This window comes from Python bivittatus, unplaced genomic scaffold, assembly GCF_059951505.1.
Source record: "Python bivittatus isolate LINGU-HERP-01145 unplaced genomic scaffold, Pbiv_v1 ctg000610_np1212, whole genome shotgun sequence".
Lineage (NCBI taxonomy): Eukaryota > Metazoa > Chordata > Lepidosauria > Squamata > Pythonidae > Python > Python bivittatus.
The window spans coordinates 48,509,629-48,530,630 of record NW_028277088.1 but is presented as its reverse complement, the minus strand read 5'-3'; the positions used below and the strand labels follow the sequence as shown (position 1 = coordinate 48,530,630).

Sequence of the window (21,002 nt, the reverse complement as noted above, 5' to 3'; positions counted from 1 at the left end):
TATGCAAGATGCTACAGCAATTGAACAAAATTTTCAAGTCCTTTCAGGTTCATCTGTTTCCCAGGTGAGGTTGAACATATACGGTATGCAACTCAGAGGACCGGAATTGAGAATTGAATAATAGAAATGACAGCTATTTTCTTAAATACTCAATATTAGTAAAAGAAACATTAAGTAGTATCTCAAAAAAAAAAAAAAAAGCCTGATTATGGAGTAAATTTAAGTTTGATTTTTAGAAGTTACTATATCCCCAAAAAGCCTCTAAATACTGTAATAAATAAAAATATTATTTTGAATGGTTTTGAATTATTTTATTAAAAACATACAAAGCTACCATACCTTTGCATTCTCATGAGAAAGAAAAGTTTACTCAATTATGACAGATTACCTAAAATCTGTCATGTATTCTCAGGTCTTTTAGCCTTCTCCAATACCTTCTTCTTAAAAAGTCACCCAGAGATCAAGAACCCCTTAGTTTTGCATAAATTTTGACAGGGACTGCAACTGGAAGGGAAAAGTGCATGCACACACAGGACTACATGCAACATCATATAAGTGGGCTTTGTTTTCTTCCTCACAGCACTCTCCACATGCACTGAATCTCCTATGGATGATCCCTCATTGAAAAATATCTTTCCAACCCCACAAACACTATATATCCTACTGACCTCTTTACATCCTGAATGCTTTAAAAATGATATTCACAGAAGAACAGCTTCCACTCTCCACAGATAATTTAACTCCTAATATTTTTATGATTAGTTTCACAAAAATGTTACTAAAGTGTGATGTCCAGTTTCTGGAACATTCTACAGAAGATAAAGTATAAAAACTATGAGCTTTTATCACTTTTTTTTTTATCACTTTGTCCTCTAATGTGCATTCTGAATGTATACTGCCCTAGAGCAAGACATCAGAAACATAAAATATGAGATAGATTTTCCTGGCAAATGTTCATTAGCAATAATTAAAGATGTTGTTTGCCAAGAGTAATTACTCTGCTATGAAAAAATTGAATCTAGCATACAAATTAAAAGGGAAGAGAAATTCCAACTTTTAGATTAGCAAACCTTCCTCAGCTGAATCTTTAAAAGTCTCTGCACTGTTCTTTGAATATATACATACATACAAACACACAGGCACACATATGTGTCTGTGTCTCTGTGGGTGTCAGAAAAAGGAAATATCATACCATAATGAAAAGTAAAGCCTGCTTTGAGTCTAGCTTGACTCTGGACTCCTGGTTAGTTGATGGATTTGTCCTTACAGTCTTCTTGGTAAAAAAAATGGAAGTGGTTTGCCACTACCTTCTTATGGAATATTTTTTCGACTTCTCAGTCTAGCTTACAGCCCAAGTATTCTCAGTGGCCTTCTAGCCAAGAATTAACTAGGCATGAACCTGGTTAGTTTCCCAGCTAGGAAAAGGATGCCTAGGTGCTGCCACTTGCTGAGACTATAATTTTTAAAGAAAGCTTGTTAATTGTTGATGATACCATGTAAAAGAATATTGAGCAAGCTTTATTTAAAAATAAGGGTATGGGAGTTTTATACAATTGTAGTATTTGACTAGTATTTTCTTTTTCCAAGAAGACTGGAGTAGAATATAATGTCTACTCAGACATTCAGGACCCAGCTCCAACACTACAGCATGCTTAGAAATATGCTAGAATGTTTTTTTTTTAAGTAATCACTAATAAGTAATCACTAACTCACCAGAGTTGCAACTTTAGTGTATATAAGTATATAAGTTCATTTCATCAGATACATATATTTACAGCTACACACATGTGCAAGAAAAAAAATACTGTAATTTTTAGGTCTAATTGGCCAGGAAACGTAAGAAGTAATTCTATGTAGAATTATAAATACACAGTTACCATTTACAGAAGCATGAGTATGCTCATATACTGTCTTGCTATAATGCTGCTTGTATGATTTTGACTTGTGAACATTGCCTTGACTCAAACCTAAATTAATTGAACTAAATTTTCAGGACTTTTGTAGTGTTCTTAATGTTAGAAGTTTTAAGAGAAGTTTACAGTTTCATCACTGGGTTTTAATAGTTACTTCAAATGTTATTGTATTTGTAAATAATTTAAACATATGGACCCAGTGGTTTGCATGGGCCCAGGGGATGCTAATGCTAAATTGTGCCTTATATCAGGTTCAGATTATTGTAGGGTTCTATATGTGGTATTATTGGAGGATTTTATATGTTAGACTTTGAAAATGTCCAGATATACAGTATTGTGCAAAAATTTTAGGCAAGTGTGAAAAAATGCTGTAAAGTAAGAATGCTTTCAAAAATATATAATTGTTTATGTTTATCAATTTACAAAATGCAAAGTGAGCAAACAGAAGAAAAATCTAAATCAAATCAATATTTGGTGTGACCACCCTTTGGTTTCAACCCAGCATCAATGCTTACACTTGCATACTTTGTACACTTGCACAGTCAGTCTTGTAGGATTAGAGTCAGGTGTATGATTAACCAATTATACCAAGCAGGTGCTAGTGATCATCAATTTCATATGTAGGTTGAAACACAATCATTAACTGAAACAGCTGTGTAGGAGGTTTAAAACTGGATGAGGAACAGCCAAACTCTGCTACTAAGGTGAGGTTGTGGAAGGTAGTTTTATGTCACAGGTCATACACCATGGCAAGCCTGAGAACAGTAACAAGACACAAGGTAGTTCTACTGCATCAGCAAGGTCTCTCCCAGGCAAAAATTTCAAAGCAGACTGGGGTTTCAAGATGTGCTGTTCAAGCTCTTTTGAAGAAGCACAAAGAAACGGGCAATGTTGAGGACTGTAGATGCAGTGGTTGGCCAAGGAAACTTAATGCAGCAGATGGAAGACACATCATGCTTACTTCCCTTTGACATCGGAAGATGTCCAGCAGTGCCATCAGCACAGAACTGACGGAAACTAGTGGGACTCCAGTACATCCATCTACTGTCTGGAGAAGTCTGGCCAGAAGTGGTCTTCATTGAAGAATTGTAGCCAAAAAGCCATCCCTCCGATGTGGAAACAAGGCTAAGTGACTCAACTATGCATGAAAATATAGGAACTGGGGTGCAGAAAAATGGCAGCAGGTGCTCTGGACTGATGAGTCCAAATTTGAAATATTGGGCTGTAGCAGGGGGCAGATTGTTTGCCGAAGGGCTGGAGAGCAGTACAAGAATGAGTGTCTGCAGGCAACAGTGAAGCATGGTGGAAGTTCCTTGCAAGTTTGGGGCTGCATTTCTGCAAATGGAATTGGAGATTTGGTCAGGATCAATGGTGTCCTCAATGCTGAGAAATACAGGCAGATACTTATCCATCATGCCATACCATCAGGGAGGTGTGTGATTAGCCCCAAATTTATTCGACAATGAACCCAAACATACAGCCAATGTCATGAAGAACTATCTTCAGCATAAAGAAGAACAAGGAGTCCTGGAAGTGATGGTTTGGCCCCCACAGAGCCCTGATCTCAACATCATCGAGTCTGTCTGGGATTGCATGAAGAGACAGAAGGATCTGAGGCAACCTACATCCACAGGAGATCTGTGGTTAGTTCTCCAAGATGTTTGGAACAACCTACCTGCCGAGTTCCTTCAAAAACTGTGTGCAAGTGTACCTAGAAGAATTGATACTGTTTTGAAGGCAAAGGGTGGTCACACCAAATATTGATTTGATTTGGGTTTTTCTTCTGTTTGCTCACTTAGCATTTTGTAAATTGATGAACAAACAATTACAATATATATTTTTGAAAGCATTCTTACTTTACAGCATTTTTTCACACCTGCCTAAAACCTTTGCACAGTACTGTATTATTACAAAGTCCAGCTGAATTTGGACTGAGATCATTTTTTTCTTTTACTTTTTTTGGATTGGTGCCCACAATTTCATTTCTGTACGGTTCCACTGTGTCCATTTCTAGATTTGATTCTATATAAATAAAAGTTATAACAACTTAAGAGCCTGAAACTGGGATACCTAAAGGAACATCGCCTTATAATCCTGTCCATCCGAGGGTTTTAGAGAAGGTAGAATTGGAAATATTGCTGGAAACACAATCCTTCTTTAATGTACCCTTACATGACCCCAACGTTTCAGAGAAGATTTGGGGGGAGGGAATGCAGAATGAAGAGTTTGATCTGATGGAATGTATTTCAGTATTTTAAAAATTGCTTGTTTTCATGAAGTAGGTAATTCTGGCTGCACAAGACCAAGCCTTAAGAACATATACATATAAAGCCAGAATGAGAAGACAGCATCTGGGAAGATTGATGTCAGGCCTACCCCAAGGAACTCCAAGAGACAATGCCAATTTAGTCCAGCTATGTTTATTAGCTACAACCTCTAGCAAGAATCTTCCCAGACTAAAACCCCAGTTCCCAAAGTCCTCCAGCCACAACAGTGTGAATTCCTCAGGGAGGTGCCAGTCTCATCCTCTTGTTCCTCCCACGCGGTTCTGGCGAGCTAAGAAAATGTTTATCTCCCTGAGCTTGGCCTTCATAATTCCATTCCATCACACAAATCCACACAATCCAAAGGGGGCTTTGCTCATCCTTGCCAAAAGCCTGGGCAAAGATATAGGTCATCAAGGCCCTTTAAAACACCAGCAGGGTGGGGGCTGTCTGGATCTTGGGGGAACCTCATGCCAGAGGGTAGGTGCTGCTACAGACAAGGTCCATTTTTGGGGTCCCAATATATGGTATTGTTTAATCAAAGGAACCTGGAGCACACCAACCCTACCAGATTGAATTGGCCAGGCAGATATTGTGGAAGACAGATGGTCACTCAAATAACCAGGCCCTATGCCATGTAGGGCTTGAATCACACCTGGAAGCAAACTGGCAATCAGTGCAGCTCATGAAGCAGAGGTGTCACATGGGCATACTGAGGCCTGCCCATCACTGACTGCACTGCTGCATTCTGGACCAGCTGAAGCTTCCAAGTGGCCTTCAAGGGCAGCCCCACATAGAGCATGTTGCAGTAATCAAATCGCAATGCGACCAAGGCGTGACTGACTGCCTGAAGGGCCCCCCAATCTAGTAAAGGGTGCAACTGGCACATCAGATGAAGCCATGCAAAGGCCTATGTACTGTTAGGTCAGAAATATATATATATATATATATTTAAACAAGCACTGACAGGCATACCTCAACATGGTACAAAGTGTTTTCTCTTTAATATTTAATATTTAAACATTTTAAGTTGCTATTTTTGAAATACGACAGATTGAAAACTAATTTGAAAAAAATATAATTCCAGGAATTTAAAAAACCATCAAGTTCAGTTTAAAAAGCAAAAATATACAAAAAACTTTTGTTTATAACATTTCAGTTATTCCACATATTCTACATATTTTAAGAAATAAGAATCTTGCTGGATAAGTTCAATGGCTCATCTAGTTCAGGTTTATGTGGCCTCATTTTATAAAACAGAGGAGATTTATGAACTTCCTTCCGTATATACAGTTTGCCTGTGGTTTTAAGAATGTTCATTTACCATGTGCTCTAGGATTACATTTGGCTACATATCCCTAAGAAAACAAACTAGGCAGAAATGAAGTACAGTGACAAATATGGTCATATTATTTGCCCATTATTTTCCCTAACAGTTGATACCAACATTATTAATCTTTTGTGGATGCTTGTACTTTAGCTGTACAAATTAAAATTTAATGATTTCAGAATCAAGAGCCAGCAGTTGGATTTAATGCATCAAGGCACTAATGTGTTGATCCCAATTGTACTTAGAGAAGGAGAACTGAACTTTTAGGGTTGCCAGCTAATTTTCACAATCTAAACAACCATGAATCTCAAGTCTCCAATGGATTTTTTAAAAAATTAATTATGTATGACTTTTCCTCTTTAAATTATTCATTTCTTTTAAATGTTATTGCTATCTACTTTTTAATGCTTCTATTATTTGACTGTTTAGTGCTTGATACATGCAATACCAATTGATTTTTTTCTTGCATACCACAAACTTATTCATCCTACTATTCTTTTCAGTATTTTGTTTAGAGGAATATAACTATGTAAAGGAGGTAACAAATTGGTTTATTTGCACTAACTGCATATACAGACTGGAATATACATTTATAGCCTTTATATTGAATTGGCTAAAGCCAGAGCAAGGACGACGGACTTGGCCTGAGTCCTAGTATGAACTTTTCTGTTATACTATATCTAATACTTGTGAAATCTAATTAACTTTCATAATGAATGCTATAAGGCAAACAAAGGCACAGGTTCTGTTGGCCATAAACAAAACAGTGCTAGCAATATCCAACTCCAAAGTATGTTTTGGATTTTATGGGGAATTATAGCTGCTAAAATCTCAACAGTTGCAAGAGGGCAACAAAAGAATGTAGAAAATTCTAGACTGCTACTGCCCCCTAGTGGCCAACCAGAAGTATGCAGCCTAGATCTTAAGGTATGCAATATTCTTGGCCCAGAGGAATGCATCAAGTGCCAGATCAGATAAAGCATCTATATCTTCATTCCTGTCCTCAGCTGTAAGAGCCTGAATAAAGTCTTTAGAAGGGCATGTATGATACCCCTCCTTTCCAGCAAGGATTGCCGCAACTCAACTGCTATTAAGAATCAATAGGGAATACTATTTCATTGTTGGCTCACCAGCAGAGTGAAGAACTCAATTTCTGTTATGATAGTATGGCCAGCCTTTGGTAGGCTGCCAAGAATATAGTCATGCTGGCAAATAATATTTTTATCAGCATACCAAACAACTGATCAACAGGATGGCAGGCAGAAAAAAATCAGTATCAAAAAAGGTTTCCACGGGAGGATCTTCTGGGGGCAACATGCAGCTGGGTTGCCCATTTGAACGTTATAATCTTGTAGAGTACTTTAATTACATTTACAAAAGGATATTTTTTTAAAAAAGTATCCATCATGAAATTCATGCTGAAATGGATTTCAGAAGAATTTAACATACTGTACATACAATTCCTTGATATATTTATCACTGATGGAAAAAAAAAAGATTTTGCAACATCACAAAGTCAATTTCCTGGGTCTTTTATTATGTTGTCATTGGAAGAAAGCAATTAAATGAGTTATTCAAAACTACTGATGAGGCTAAATTAGTTAAATAGAAATATTACAAGACTACAGGTAGTCGAGTTACGACTGCAACTGTGACTGGGATTGCCGTCATTAAGCAATGCAGTCATAAAGCATGATGTCACATGATCACATCACTTAGCGACGGCAATCCAGGCAGTCCTGGTTGTCATCATAACCCAGACATGCAGGTCATTAAGCGGAAAGCAGAGGGAGTCCCAGATAAGGAGTGCAGGGGTGCTGCAGGGGAGAGTGGGAGGCCCAGCACAGGGCATGTGCAAGTTGGGGAGGGGTGCTCAGTGTAGCACAAGTTCAGAAAGGCTGGGGAATGAGGGTGTGGGGTGCATGTGATTGCAGGGAGACCAAGAAAAGAGGGCGCAGGGTATGTGTGATTGCAAGGAAGCTGTGGAAAGAGGGCATGGGGTAGATGCGATCGAAGGGAGGCTGTGGAAAGAGGGTGTTGGGTACATGCATGTGTGTATGTGTTACAGAGAGGCCAAGGAAAGAGGGCGCAGGGTATGTGTGATTGCAGGGAAGCCGTGGAAAGAGGGCATGAGGTAGATGCGATCGAAGGGAGGCTGTGGAAAGAGGATGTTGGGTACATGCATGTGTGTATGTGTTACAGAGAGGCCAAGGAAAGAGGGCGCAGGGTGCATGCATATGTGTGTGCAATTGCAGGGAGGCAGGAAAAGAGGGTGCAGAGGGTATACGAGTGAAGTGGGGAAAGAGGGCGTGGTACGTGTGAGCAAAGAAAGGCTGGGGGGGAGACTTACCCCAGGAACTTGTGACCTTCCTTGCTGGCTTCCCATTGACTTTGCTTGGGGAAGCCATTAGGGAAGGGTGCAAATGGTAATCACATGACTGGAGGATGCTGCAACTGGTTATAACTGCAAGCTGGTTCCAGGCACCCGAATTTTGTTCATGTGACCGTGGGAGTGCTGCAACAGCCGGAACTTCGAGGACTGGTCATAAGTCCCTTAATTCAGCATCGTCGTAACTTTGAACAGTTGCTGAACAAATGGTCATAACTTGAGAACTACCTGTATGGTACTGATGAAAGTATTATCGTTTTAGCAGAAATTCTAACACTGAATTGTAACAAATTGATCAGGAAATCATTGCCTGCTGAAGAACCTTAATGGCCAACTGTGAAAGGGTTTCTATCTGGCAGCACCCTTTGTATGGCCTACCAATATACAGAGGTTGGACCAGCATGCCCATTTTTTCCCCCTCCACTTATTTGACTTTTCTCTGTTTAAGGTATTATATATTAGTTTTCACTACATAAGTCATATGAATGTTGTTTTTATTGTGCTAATTGCTGGACATCTGGTAATACTCTCGGTAGCCCCAAGAACTACTGAACCTGTTTTATATATACTGCATATATATAAAAATCAGAATTTTTCACTATAGTACAATATACAAAACAAACAAGAGCAAAAATAGAAAATAAGAAATAGACATACAAGAAAGAAACTGAAAAAGAAAACAAACAAAAACATATAATTGTGCCTTCTACCCTTCTTTCTATTGAGTAATTATCATCTTAAACTTTTCTCCAACCTCTTTGTCTCATTTTTAATCCCCAAATCATCAATTCGTTTTTCTCTTCTTTCAGCAAAAAGTCCACATAAGGTTTTCCAGTCTTTTAAAAAAGTCTTTGCTTTTTTTCTGACCAAACTGGTCAGTTTCAGCATTTTTGCAAATTCAGTTAATTTAACAATCCAGTCTTCCACTGGAGGTATTTCATTGCTTTTCCAATTTTTTGCATACAATAATCTTGTCACAGTTACCATGTACAACATTAATTTCCCATATTTCTTTTCTAATTCCTTGTCCTTGTTTTTTCTTAATAATCAAGCCATCCTTGATTAGCATGTACCTTGGCTTCCAGAAGTGATATAGTACCGTGGCCCATCCAATGTCTCAAACAGATCATGCCCTCTACCAAATCCCCAGTGGAGTTAAATACTGAACTGGTAGGGTTTGAAGGTGTTCATATCATACAGTCTAGGTTTCGGTCTAGTTTCTGGAAGCTCTACTGCACAATTCAGTTGCCCTACCTCTTTGATACAGATAGGCTACTTGAGTCTTTTTGGCGTCTCAGGATGAATATATGATTTTCCAGCTCAGTGGGTTGCCTGGGCTTTCTGATCACCATGGGTTTTCCTGAGATTTTCTGGGCAAGGGACCAAGTCTCTCTCAGGGTGTTTTATAGCTGTTCTACAAAGCCCAAGATACAGTACTTACTACTGCAGGATATTCCTTACACTCCCACTGGTAACAATTCAGTTCCAACAGTGATCTGATATCTCTCCCATATATAAGTTTGAAAGGGAAAATCCCAAACTAAGAAATGTTGACAAAATTAAAAACTACCCTGGCCTCTACTAATGAGGCACTATCATCTACAAAACAATGTTTGAATTGTGCAGTTTCTTGAACAAAAAAAAAATTCTTTCTCCAACAGTTTTGCAAAATATATTCTAAAGTTTCTGTCCCAAACATTTTCCAACTATTATTCAGGAGCATTAGATAACTTTATCATGTACTGAAACATTAAAGATCAGTAACCTATTTTTCCCTACAACCACCACCCTGTGAGGTGGGTTGGGATGAGAGAAACTGACTCAAAGTCATCTAGTGAATTTCCATGGCAGTCAGTGAATTAGAACGCGAGTCTCCTTTCTCCTAGTCTAGCACTTTCAGCACTACATTACTGGTTCTCTGTAGAGTAGGAAAGAAAGGTGGTAAAGTTTAATAATTGCTGCAAGCATGCACATTGACAGGAATTGCATTATCTTTCTGTGTCTTAATATTTTATACTCTTTAAAGCAAACTCTGTAAACCCAGTTGAGCTCGCCAATTCTTGCAGTGCTATCTTTCATTTCATTAAGGTTTGGAGGAGGTTTTCATGAGATAGTGCCCTCAGAAAAATTTAAGCAAACGTTTTTGAACTTGTGTTTTATGGTGAACTTGTAGTTTATGGCTTTGATGATTAGACAGGATAGATTATAGAAAGAAGACTATTATGATGTAACTTTAGAGAGAGAGGTTAAAATATAATTGTACTTATAACTGCTGTGAAGAATATTGGAATATTCTTTGCATCTTTTTTCTTTCTTTTCTATTTTTCTTCACCTTTTTTCTTTTCTTGCACTTTCTGCTTTGTCTTTGACTTCTTTCCTTTTCTTTTTTCTTCCTTATTTTATATTACTTTGTATTAGTTTTTATCTTTTTTTAAAGTTTCAATAAAAATCTTATAAAAAAAATAAAATTTAAGCATTTTTAATATACCACTGAAACTCTGAGAATGACCGAAATCTTAAAAACTAAAATAAAATAATAAATTCTGAGATTAAGAAACTGAAGTTGAAAAAAATAAAGTCCCTTTATTACTAAACGGATTCACCTTAATTATAGAAAAATCGTATTGCTACAGAGTCTTCTCAGATAAAGAAATAGTCTCAGCCATATATTTCTTGTTCTTTCCGTATAAAGTAAATGTATATATGACATGGTTATCTAGCTAGCATGCAGAGCCAATTCAGCATATCATACAATGCAATATAAGGAAAAATCAGTATGATCTATGACAAAATGATAATCTAGTACCTCTATTATGAACTCATTAAACAGCATTTAATTCTGAGTCCCGCATTGTAAAATTCATGACACAATAAAAAATAGTGGGGTGCAAAAAGTGGGGCTGGCAAATCAAAAGTAGCTTCTTAGCATCTCTTTTGGAGCACCCAGAGCCCTCTAAATGGGTAAGGTATGTATTTGGCTAAAATGAGTACCTTAAGGTTGCAGATACACTTAATTTTACTGTTAATGACTCATAAAACCCTCTCCCAAAATTGACTCTGGTCCTCTCCATTTCTAGCATATGGACCTCAACATGCCTCCCAAAGCTCATGTGTGAACCAAAATGAACAAACCTAGTTGTGCACCCTAGCTTCAGAGAGATAACTGAATATACAGTAGAGTCTCGTTTAACCGACCTTTGCTTATCCGACATTCCATCTTATCCGACGCCCCTAAAAAAAACACAACACGCATAAATCGGCGACGAGAAAAGTGTGCCGTTTGTTTGAGAGCGTGAGTGTACTCTTTCTTGTTGCTCCTGACGGTGTGGCGCCACAACGCAAAAATCGATTGCAACAGGCGCAGCGGATAGGGTTGTTTTTTTGTTTTTTTTACCGCACTCAAATCATTACTGTGTGTTATCCGACATTTTCGCTTATCCGATGTTCTGCCGGCCCGTTTATGTCGGATAAGCGAGACTCTACTGTATTTAAATACCATGACAAATGTATAATGTTAATGCTTAACAAAAACAGTTGTACTAACGACAATAAAACATAAACACAACAAAGAACATTTCACTGTAAAGGAAAATCACTATAAAATACAAAAACAACAAAGTAAACAAAATTCCTAAGAAAAGGTCAATGCCCAAAGAATTAAGTGAACTATTGGTTTGTTCAACAAGATACCACTGCAGTATATTTCAACTAACTTGCATCATTCATGCACTTTTCTCCTCTCCTTCCCCACACTACTGGGAAAAATAAGCTAATAAAATATAGTGCTTAAAACCCAGGTTCAAATTGCCACTAGACCAAGAAATCACTGGGTGAAATCATGCCAGTTACTCTCTTAGCCCTACATAGTGCTGTTACTGTCACCTTGAGATCTCAAGAGAAAAGACATAATAAATAAATGATTTGTTAATTAACACAGGTAGTCAGCTTCTAAACAAGGAATAAGAATCTTATGAGGCCTGGAGGTACAACAAATTCTAGAACAAATCTTCAGTGGTACACCTTCCAGTATATACATGAGGATATAAATTTGCATGGATACAGAATGCACAAAATCCTTTCTCTGAATACTTGTGTGTACCTACAACCTCCCTTCTTATACATGGATGCACACACATCATCCCTCATACAGTTAAAACACATACCACACCTACTCAGTCCTATATACATTCAAACCTTCCCTGCAAACCTATATACATTTTTTTCCCTGAACCGAAACAGATTCTCCATTATCCTTTATTCCTCAGAACTGCCCATTGTCACTACAGCTATCACTACTTTTAAACTTTTTTGCTAGAGGAAAATCGCTTCCCAATTTATTTTAAACTTTGTTGCTATTAATACCATTTTATGCTGTTTTATTTATATATGTATTAAATGTATTAGAAAAATACTTTGTTTTTTATCTGAATCATGCTTGAAAATATTATTCAAGAGTATATATGATGTCCATATCTTATTAAACATTGTGAAATGTAAAGATAACTAAATCTGGTTATAGCTTTATAGCCAAATCTTGATGTAAATTAAATACATATACAAATTCTAAAAGAAAATAACTAAAATATACTAGAAACACAACTTACAAAACACATTCACTATATTTAACTTTACCACTGTTTTGCCCACCCACTAGGAGTCATTAGGGTGGTCTAAACCATGTTTCAGTAGAAGTTCTATAGCCTTAACTACTACTAACGATTGGTGGAATTCCTCAAACTCCTTTACTTCCTTCCTCAGCCAGCTCTTTAACATGCTGCCAAAGGCAATATAGTATAAACCATAGACCAATGTGATTTGCAGATTTTTATTGTCACTTTTACAAGATGGCTTCTGAGCATCCCATACCTTTTTTTCAATAATGATATAAATGCTTGAAAATGCTTGAAAATTTCAAATGCTTGAAAATTCATGAACTGCAATTCTCACAATATTGCCTAGAAGCTATTGTCAGCATAAAAAAACTGAATAAAATTGAGCGAACACTCTTATGAAAACTTTCTCTTGAATCTCTCTCTCTATATCTCATTAAAAGCCACACTGATACTTTTTCAAAGCTAAATTCATACTGCTTTTATATGCAGAGTCTTAAAACTTCAGCATTGACTTTAGCTACAACACACCCACAATAAATAGACATTTTAGTTCTAGATGACTAGAAACAGGATCAAAATAGCTGCCAAGGATTATGTAGGGCTCTGTATTTGCCAAGTGTGATTTTTTTTTTTAAATAGAGGGCCAAATCCCTCCTCCTCCCCCCTCCTGCCCTGCAAAGCCACATCACAACTTGTTTCTTCAGTGGCTCCTGCCTTAGGTTTAATTGAGGTGCTATACATTCTTTTTCCTTAATCTCTAGTATCTATACCCAATATTAATTTATTTTACCATTTCAATCAACAGAAAAACTGAATATTTTGTTACTCCTTTAAAAAGCATAACAGCGACATACAAGGAAGGCATAATATATTAGATAGCAGTAACATGAAAAAAGTAAAATGAATTAAACCACTACAATGAGTGACTGCTAACATGTTATTAATGCAGGAGTGGAACATGTCTAGTAGAGGCACAGTCAGAAAGAACCCCATATTGCATATTAGTTTTTTCCCTTCTCTGAAGATCTCTCTCCATTCCTCCATCTTCCATTCTGATTGGGAAGCAGCTAATTTCAAGAATTCAGGAAGAACTCTATCCGCCTTGCAGAGAGGGGCATGGAGTGACTGCTCTTTGCTTAGACCCTGTTCCTGTAAAGAGGTAGGAAAACACGATTCCCTGCTTCAATCTTTATGGAAAAGGGATTGCACTAAAGAGGAAGGGATAAATCCAACAATATTCAGCCCCCCATCCAGTATTTCTTTTGTCTCCTCTAAAACCTTATATGGACTACATAGCACCACAATCAAAGTTTGTTTCCAGTATCTTCTAAAATTGTTTCCAAAGTTAAATAGTTTGTGACGAACGTTAGAGCATTGTACACATGCCTGTACATAACGTTTCAGTCTATACATTGATTTATTTTTACATCTGTGTTATTTTCTTCCCCAAACCAGAAAAGATTATTTTCACACTACCATTTTTTTCACTTCCCAAATCCTCCAAAACAGAGTAAAGTCAATCTGTGTTTGTCCTCACCAGTCAATCTTGAAATGCTGAGAACCTCACACAAGCCAAGCAGTTGTCCCTTCCAGTTGACCAACTCCAAACTAATCTAATAATAGAGATGATGGCAAGTGAATATCGATCAAATTTCACAGTAGCACAATGCCATATATAGAGCACTTTTATGTCTACATTTAAAATGCACATATTTAACTATTATCTCCCACTCATCCAGTCAAAATTCGCAGGGCAGTGATTGTAGAGACTTTGCGTCCAGCTACAAATGGTATATTATTCTAACAGCATATATCTGGAACAGGATCACTGCATGAGGTCTTCATGGGATATAATGTGAAAGACACATTCTAAAACATGCAGTGGTTAATATTTTAAGAAATTTATAGGTCTACATCAGCAACTGGATTTGAACATAGATGCCAAATTATTACCAGTAAAATAACAAAAGAACTAGCTGTATATGCTTTTCTTATCTCCATCATACTTATTATGGGATAAGCAGGAACACTGTGTATCAATTACACAGTTCAAAGTTAGCCCAATGCTAAATGCAGCAATTTAAGTGTTGATGGTAAGAACTTTACTCTCCGTAAATGTTATAGTGGCAGTATCAATTGCAATAAAAAGTACAGTATCTCCTTGCCATAGCTGTCCAAGATATAATCCCTAGGTTCTGTAATGAACCAAACAAGCAACTATTAACTTCACTTATAAAGAATAAGTATCAGGATTCCCATCTATTATTAATTCACAAATAGTTCCTATTTGTTTAATTATAGAGATACCTGAATATTTTTCCCCAATAGCATCATATACAGTACATATTGAACAGTACTAAACATACTACTGATTCAATATTTTAATTGGACTTGCACAGTTGTTTCCACAGGACTATTTTTTGAATGTGCTATGACAAAGAAAGATGAAATAAATTAAGACAAACGCTGTTACACAAAATCAGTACTTGTGATAGACCAATAACTTGTTCTCCACCACAATGTCAAAAATTGCTGTTGTGTGAATCAACAAACCAGAACTTTGCCAGTTTATCTTCAGAAGAGATCATCTAGACACCTTGGCTTTGTGCAATTCCACCAAGTGTATACATAAAGATCTGAACCACCCCTCTTCCCTCTGCCCTATTAGATATCTCCACACATTAAATATAAAAACTACTAAAGCTTCAGTGTAGGAAAGAAGAATCTCATGAATATCCTCATATTTACACTAATCATGCAGAAGCAGTTTAGAGGAATTTCTTTCAGAAATCCTCAAAGTAGAATTGTATATCTGTGTGACTTTCAACTGAACTTACTGGTTAGCTTGAAGGCAGCTTAAAATTATCATCTGGGGTACATTAACTTCTGTATTAGTCTATTTTTATTTCTGAAATATGGCAGTCACTGATCACATTTAGGCAAATGTTAGCTCAAAATGGTTTTATTCGCTAATCCACTTTTTATTGGTTAGAAGGAAAACATAATGGATCATGTTTAATGTTACAGCAAAGAAATATATACCATTCTAAAAATATTTGGCATCAAAATTCCACTAGCATATTTATTCAGTGGTTACTTTGGAATTTCTGAAGGAGAGAGAAAAGCCATTTCTCTTGACTATAACCATTTCAGCAGGAAATTTAAACAGAGAACCTCACCAAAGCTACATTCCTTTTTTTGTGAACTAGGTACACACAAATGTATAACAAACAACTTACCTGACAAAAGCATAGCTTGGTGACAGTCTAGGTCTGGGTTTAGAGACATACGACCACCTTTGGCCAATCTATCGAAGAGTAAAGTTATGTGCTTCTTCAATCTACTGGTATCCTTGGGGATACATAATTGATTAAAAAGCGTAAGGGCATGGTCTTTAGAACTCTTGGACAGACATGTTTTTAACAAATGAGAGATGGAAGCATCCACACATTCTTCCCAGCCCTGCAGAAGAATCAGAAAAAATATTTGTAAATTAAATATGATTTACAAAATGAATTTGATTTATTGTATTGGATAAAAGAACTCATTTAACATATGTTTGCAGACATATTTTCATGAGACATATTTTGATAATAATGATGTAAAAAAGCAATAAGGAGAAGATTTACATATATAGAACTGTTAAATATTAAAATCTGATTAACATCAACACATTTAATAATCTTGGTTTTGCTGTTTTTCCTGGTTAACTAGTTTTTCTATTCTTTCTGTGGGAATTATTTGACACAAATAACACCCTATATGAAAAGGGTATGCTTGATTCATACAATAACATATAACTCTATCATATGAGCAAACATTAAGATATATACTATCTGGCTAGTTTTCTCCCCTCTCTCCAAAATGAAATACTGTAACTATTAAGCTATTTAGAGCAAAGGTGCTGTGCTTCCTGCAATACAAGGCATAGCTGTTTCTATATGGACCCAAGCATCCTAAAAGTAATATATATTATATTATATAAGAACTCTGATTCACGTTTCCTTCACACTTCTTTGTTTGGAATTTGCCTTTGTCTCTGTGGGAGAATTTACCGTCTCAAGCACTGGCTAAAACTAATTTTCAGCGTTAGTTCAATCCATTCTTAGTAGAGTTATTTTCTTGTAGGAAAACAGTTGAAGCCAATGCTCCAGCATATCATGGTATTTCATTTCAATCCTTGATCATTCCTGGTCCCAAAAAAGCCCTTATAGAGCTCAAACAAAAAGTGCTTTATTTGGACCAGTAGAAGAGACTTAAAGCCTTGAACCTTTACAACAGAGACCTATTCTGCAGACCATTCTCTAAATCCAAATACTTCTTTAACATTCTTTCTGTTCCTTGTAGGAAAACTTTTATCTTAGCAAAGTTTAGCATTTTACTCTCTAGAGTATTGGAAGGAAGGTAGACTAATAGTCCTTTTTTAGAGTGTTTCTGTTCATGCTTGGATGATGCCATAGTCACTCATGTGTTGTACTTTTTATGCCATCTGGCACTCCAATCTAATAATTCCCCTCCTTAACAAGTGACCTGCAAAGTAGGCTGTGTATTATTTTATTAGGAAAATCAGTCCATTGATGAAAGTAGCTAAATTCTATTCCATTTCAATTGCTGTCAAGAAGTGCTAAGTTTGACCTTAGGTTGAACTATCCCTTGTGGTCATTTCATGAGTCTCCTTTTATTGTTTTTTCCCTGTATAATTTAACAACGGTACAGTACTGTAATTGAATTCCCTTTTGGGAGGGAGGTTTTGACCATAAATAAGAGAAAAATAGTAACATCTCACATGCTGGTCATATTTTGGATTTTAACCTGAACTATTTATAGCCTCAAGCTATTACTGTAATTTGTACCTAAAGACTGTTTTAACAGCCAAACTCAAATCAGAGTCACCAATAGCTGATATACAGAGAGACTACTACAAAAATTAATCACCTAAAGAAAGCAGGCGTCTTACTATTATAAGATAGCTTTAAAGATAAAGGCTAAAAAATACATAATGTAGATGAGGAAAATTTAAAAAAGACTCTGTATATCTGTTTCAAACTAATTACTTTGTGCAAACTTTATGTGATGAAAATGCATTGTATGGATTAGAAGCTCTATGCCCAACCAATTTATATAAATTAAGCCTATAAAAACAACTTGTCACAAACATTTTAAAAGAAAACTAATCACCTATATGCACATGTACAAAATGTATAAATGTATTATTATAATTCATTAAGATATTTTGATTCTGACCAAACAGCTTAAGAAGATGTGGACAAAATGTGAGTCTATATCTCTTTCATCAGTTGTCAAACTATGTTAGCCAAAGACTTTTCTCTGGGTTATATCTGTTGTCTATATGTAAATCAACTACCAAGAGATAAACAAGTTCAATGATAGTGATGGAGAGATGCGTGACACTACATGAGTTTCAACAGTTTCGCAGGTTTATTCTTTGGATTTCAGTGTTTTATTTTTCCTCTTAATACAGCTACAAATTCATAGATACTACAGGAGATAATTCAGAAAGAGAGGGATAGAAGAACTGTTCTTACTCAGGCCATTGGAAAGGATGTGCCATCTCACCAGTTCCCTCTAAAGAGCTGAATAAAGGTAGAATGCTGAGATGTATTTGTATTACTTAAACGTTTTAAAAGGGGGGAAGGCATTATGTAACTGGTTCACTCATTTCACTATATGACCAGAAGCATAACATTTAGATTAAATACTCTCTATAACTGAATAAGTGGGAGGAAACTACATGGATAATTTATTCTTTATCAAAAATACAATTTTTTTTCAGAGGTTGGGGAAGATATACACAAACCCCATAACACAGTACTTTCCTTTTCCGATATTCTATTTTTAGTGTGCAGACCTTGTTCTTCATGTTTAGAGCTGAAGCGGGAAATAAAAAGCACAAGAATATCTCAGATGTTGGCTGACTGGCTTATCTTGGCATGAGCTTTCATAATCAGAAAGCAAGTAGAAATATTAAGTTGATTGAAAATTCAGTTGGTTTATATACACATTAAAAACTATGTATGCTGAAAGATAAACCACATTATAGGAAAATTTTTAACAGCATATTACCACATTCATTCTGATCAATAGAATTGCAATTCTGTATTCAATTCTTGGGAAGTAAATTCCATTAAACTCACTAAAAACTGTTCTGGGTGGGGTAGAACAGTAAAAAAATACAATATAAATCAATATATAAACTCTAAACCCCATCTCCAAGATGGATGCCTCTAGCAAACAATTTGGATTAAAAGCTCTAGAACAGCTCTGGAACAGGTCTGTTTTATACATATACACACGCACACACAATATTATATAAGATAAAAAGTTAAATAGACATAATAAAAATAGAATTTAAAGTCGAATGTATTTTTCTTTGTGGTCTGCATGATGTCTGAAAGAAAGATCACCACAAAACAGATGAAAAAAGATTTTCAGTCATAACTGATGTGTAAATAATAATTTTGGACAATAAAATAGTTAAATATATTATAAACTTTCCAATAATTATCCTTTGGGTAATGCTAGTTTCCTCTGACAGAAGATTATTATTAGGATTTTCCTTTAAATGGTTAAAAATATTTTCTTTCTTACACTTTTTGTTTTGGGCAACAATGTACAAAGTTTAAATGCCAAGACATCATGTTTCAAAGAGTACATCAAAATTCTAACAACTCAGTGAAATGCAACAAGTAGAAAAGTCAATTCCAGGACAAGATTTGTTCTTAAGTTTTAGGATAAGGAAATGACTTTAAGACAATAAATGTAATACAAAAATAAAATTATAGGTCTATTTTTAACGGGATAAAATTTGCGAATAATAAAAACAGAATATTATTCAGGACAAGTCTTTATGTTTAGTTTCAAACTTTAAAATGAAGTGTTCTTATTAGATGAACTTCCTCAAAGATCAAATCAAATATCTGGTAAATCCAAACTGTTCCATGTAACAAACAAGAGTTTCTCTATCACTGAAGAATTTCCACACTAACTTGCTGTAACAAAGAAACAAATGCTTGAGTTTATCTGTTTTCCAAGCAACCTAGCCCTCTAACATGTTGAAATCTTTTATGTGAGAAATACAAATAAAAAGTAGATTGGAAATGGAATGCATGCAAATATACACAAACATTATACTTGAGAAAAATTGAGAATAAGAAAATTAAACCAGAATCTTGCATGTAATTGACCAACATGGTTATATTTTTTTAGAACTAAACTGCATGTCTCTCTATGGATCTCTCTGGGTTGTTGTTCTTTTAAGTAAATATAGTCAGAGAAGTTTCAAATGTGATTTGAACAATCATCTTAAAAGAGTAGTTTTAAAATATTTCTTCCTGTATCATTTTTCACTTAGGTTCAACCCCAATTTGGGATTTGTCCACGGAATAACAAATAGGTCTTTTTTTCACTACTTAGCACCTCCAAAGCAATTGCCAGTTATCCTGAGATTAAAGACCTTTTTCCTGTTGAACTTCAATATACCTTGAAACCCTCTCTCAAAAGATAATACAAATGCATAACCATTTGTTAGTTTAGTAACTCAGACAAAATGGCTAACATTTTAAGTATATATATGTTTGTGTCTGTGTTTGTGTGTGTGTATATATATATGCATGCTATTTTTACCATGTTCAAGATTATTTTCCTAAGTTTACCCGCTTAAAATCTGATAAAAAAACAAGAAAAACATTTACCACCCTATCTTTTTTTTTTTTTTACTATAAATAAATGAAGCCTGTGTAAATAATCATAGTTATTTTAAAAAGATTTACAACCAAGGTACAACTTATGACAGATGTCACTTCAGGATTACTTTAAAGTAAGTGACCTGGAACTTATTTTATTCAATAATAAAAATGAGACCTTACAGGTCTGTCTAAAAAAGATGCCAGAATGTTTCCCATCATAGAGCCACTCAGGTTTTTGTGGGGAACATGAATACAATTTACAAACATTGTTTTGAAAATACCAATGGAATGTTAAGAACACACTATATACGCACTAGAAACTATATTCTCTTTAAATTATATTCAGATTTCTGTGACAGTCTAAAATTCAGTATGAAATTATTATAGTATCCTGGGGAGAATTTCTTTTCTCCAAAATGTCATTTAGTTCAGGTTTTCAATTTAGTGCATATCATTTATGTCTGATCCTTTGGAATTTGATAATATATAGTGTAAATATGTATACACACATACATGTATATGTATATGGCATTGAACAGTCTGCTCCAAAGGCAAACAAATGTAAAGGTTTTTTAAAGTATGGTTTCAACCTTTCTGAATCATTCCATTCATCTGAGAAATCTTGGCCTCTTTCTAATATAGTTCACTTGGATTTTGCCCAAAAGTAAACAAAAGAAATGTCAAACAATTTAAGGTTGTTTACTGCTGTATATACCTAAGGCAAAACAACCCAGAGATAATTGTGGCTTCCAGATACATGTAGCAATAAGAACTGGATCAAGAAAGA

At 35.6% G+C, this 21,002-nt stretch overlaps 1 protein-coding gene across 9 annotated transcripts in view; it reads right to left on the bottom strand.

The window, feature by feature from the left end:
- Nucleotides 1–21,002, bottom strand: part of BBS9 (Bardet-Biedl syndrome 9) — a 205,660-nt gene that overhangs the window by 109,255 nt on the left and 75,403 nt on the right. For 7 of the 9 annotated variants that reach the window (XM_088149956.1, XM_088149955.1, XM_088149957.1 and 4 more), the window contains one exon: nucleotides 15,749–15,971. In XM_088149956.1, coding sequence (XP_088006082.1) covers nucleotides 15,749–15,971 — 223 coding nt within the window. Of the gene's footprint in view, nucleotides 1–12,754; nucleotides 13,659–14,046; nucleotides 14,123–15,748; nucleotides 15,972–21,002 lie in introns of those variants that run through there. The other 2 variants (XR_015797720.1, XR_015797719.1) reach the window with 2 other exon arrangements.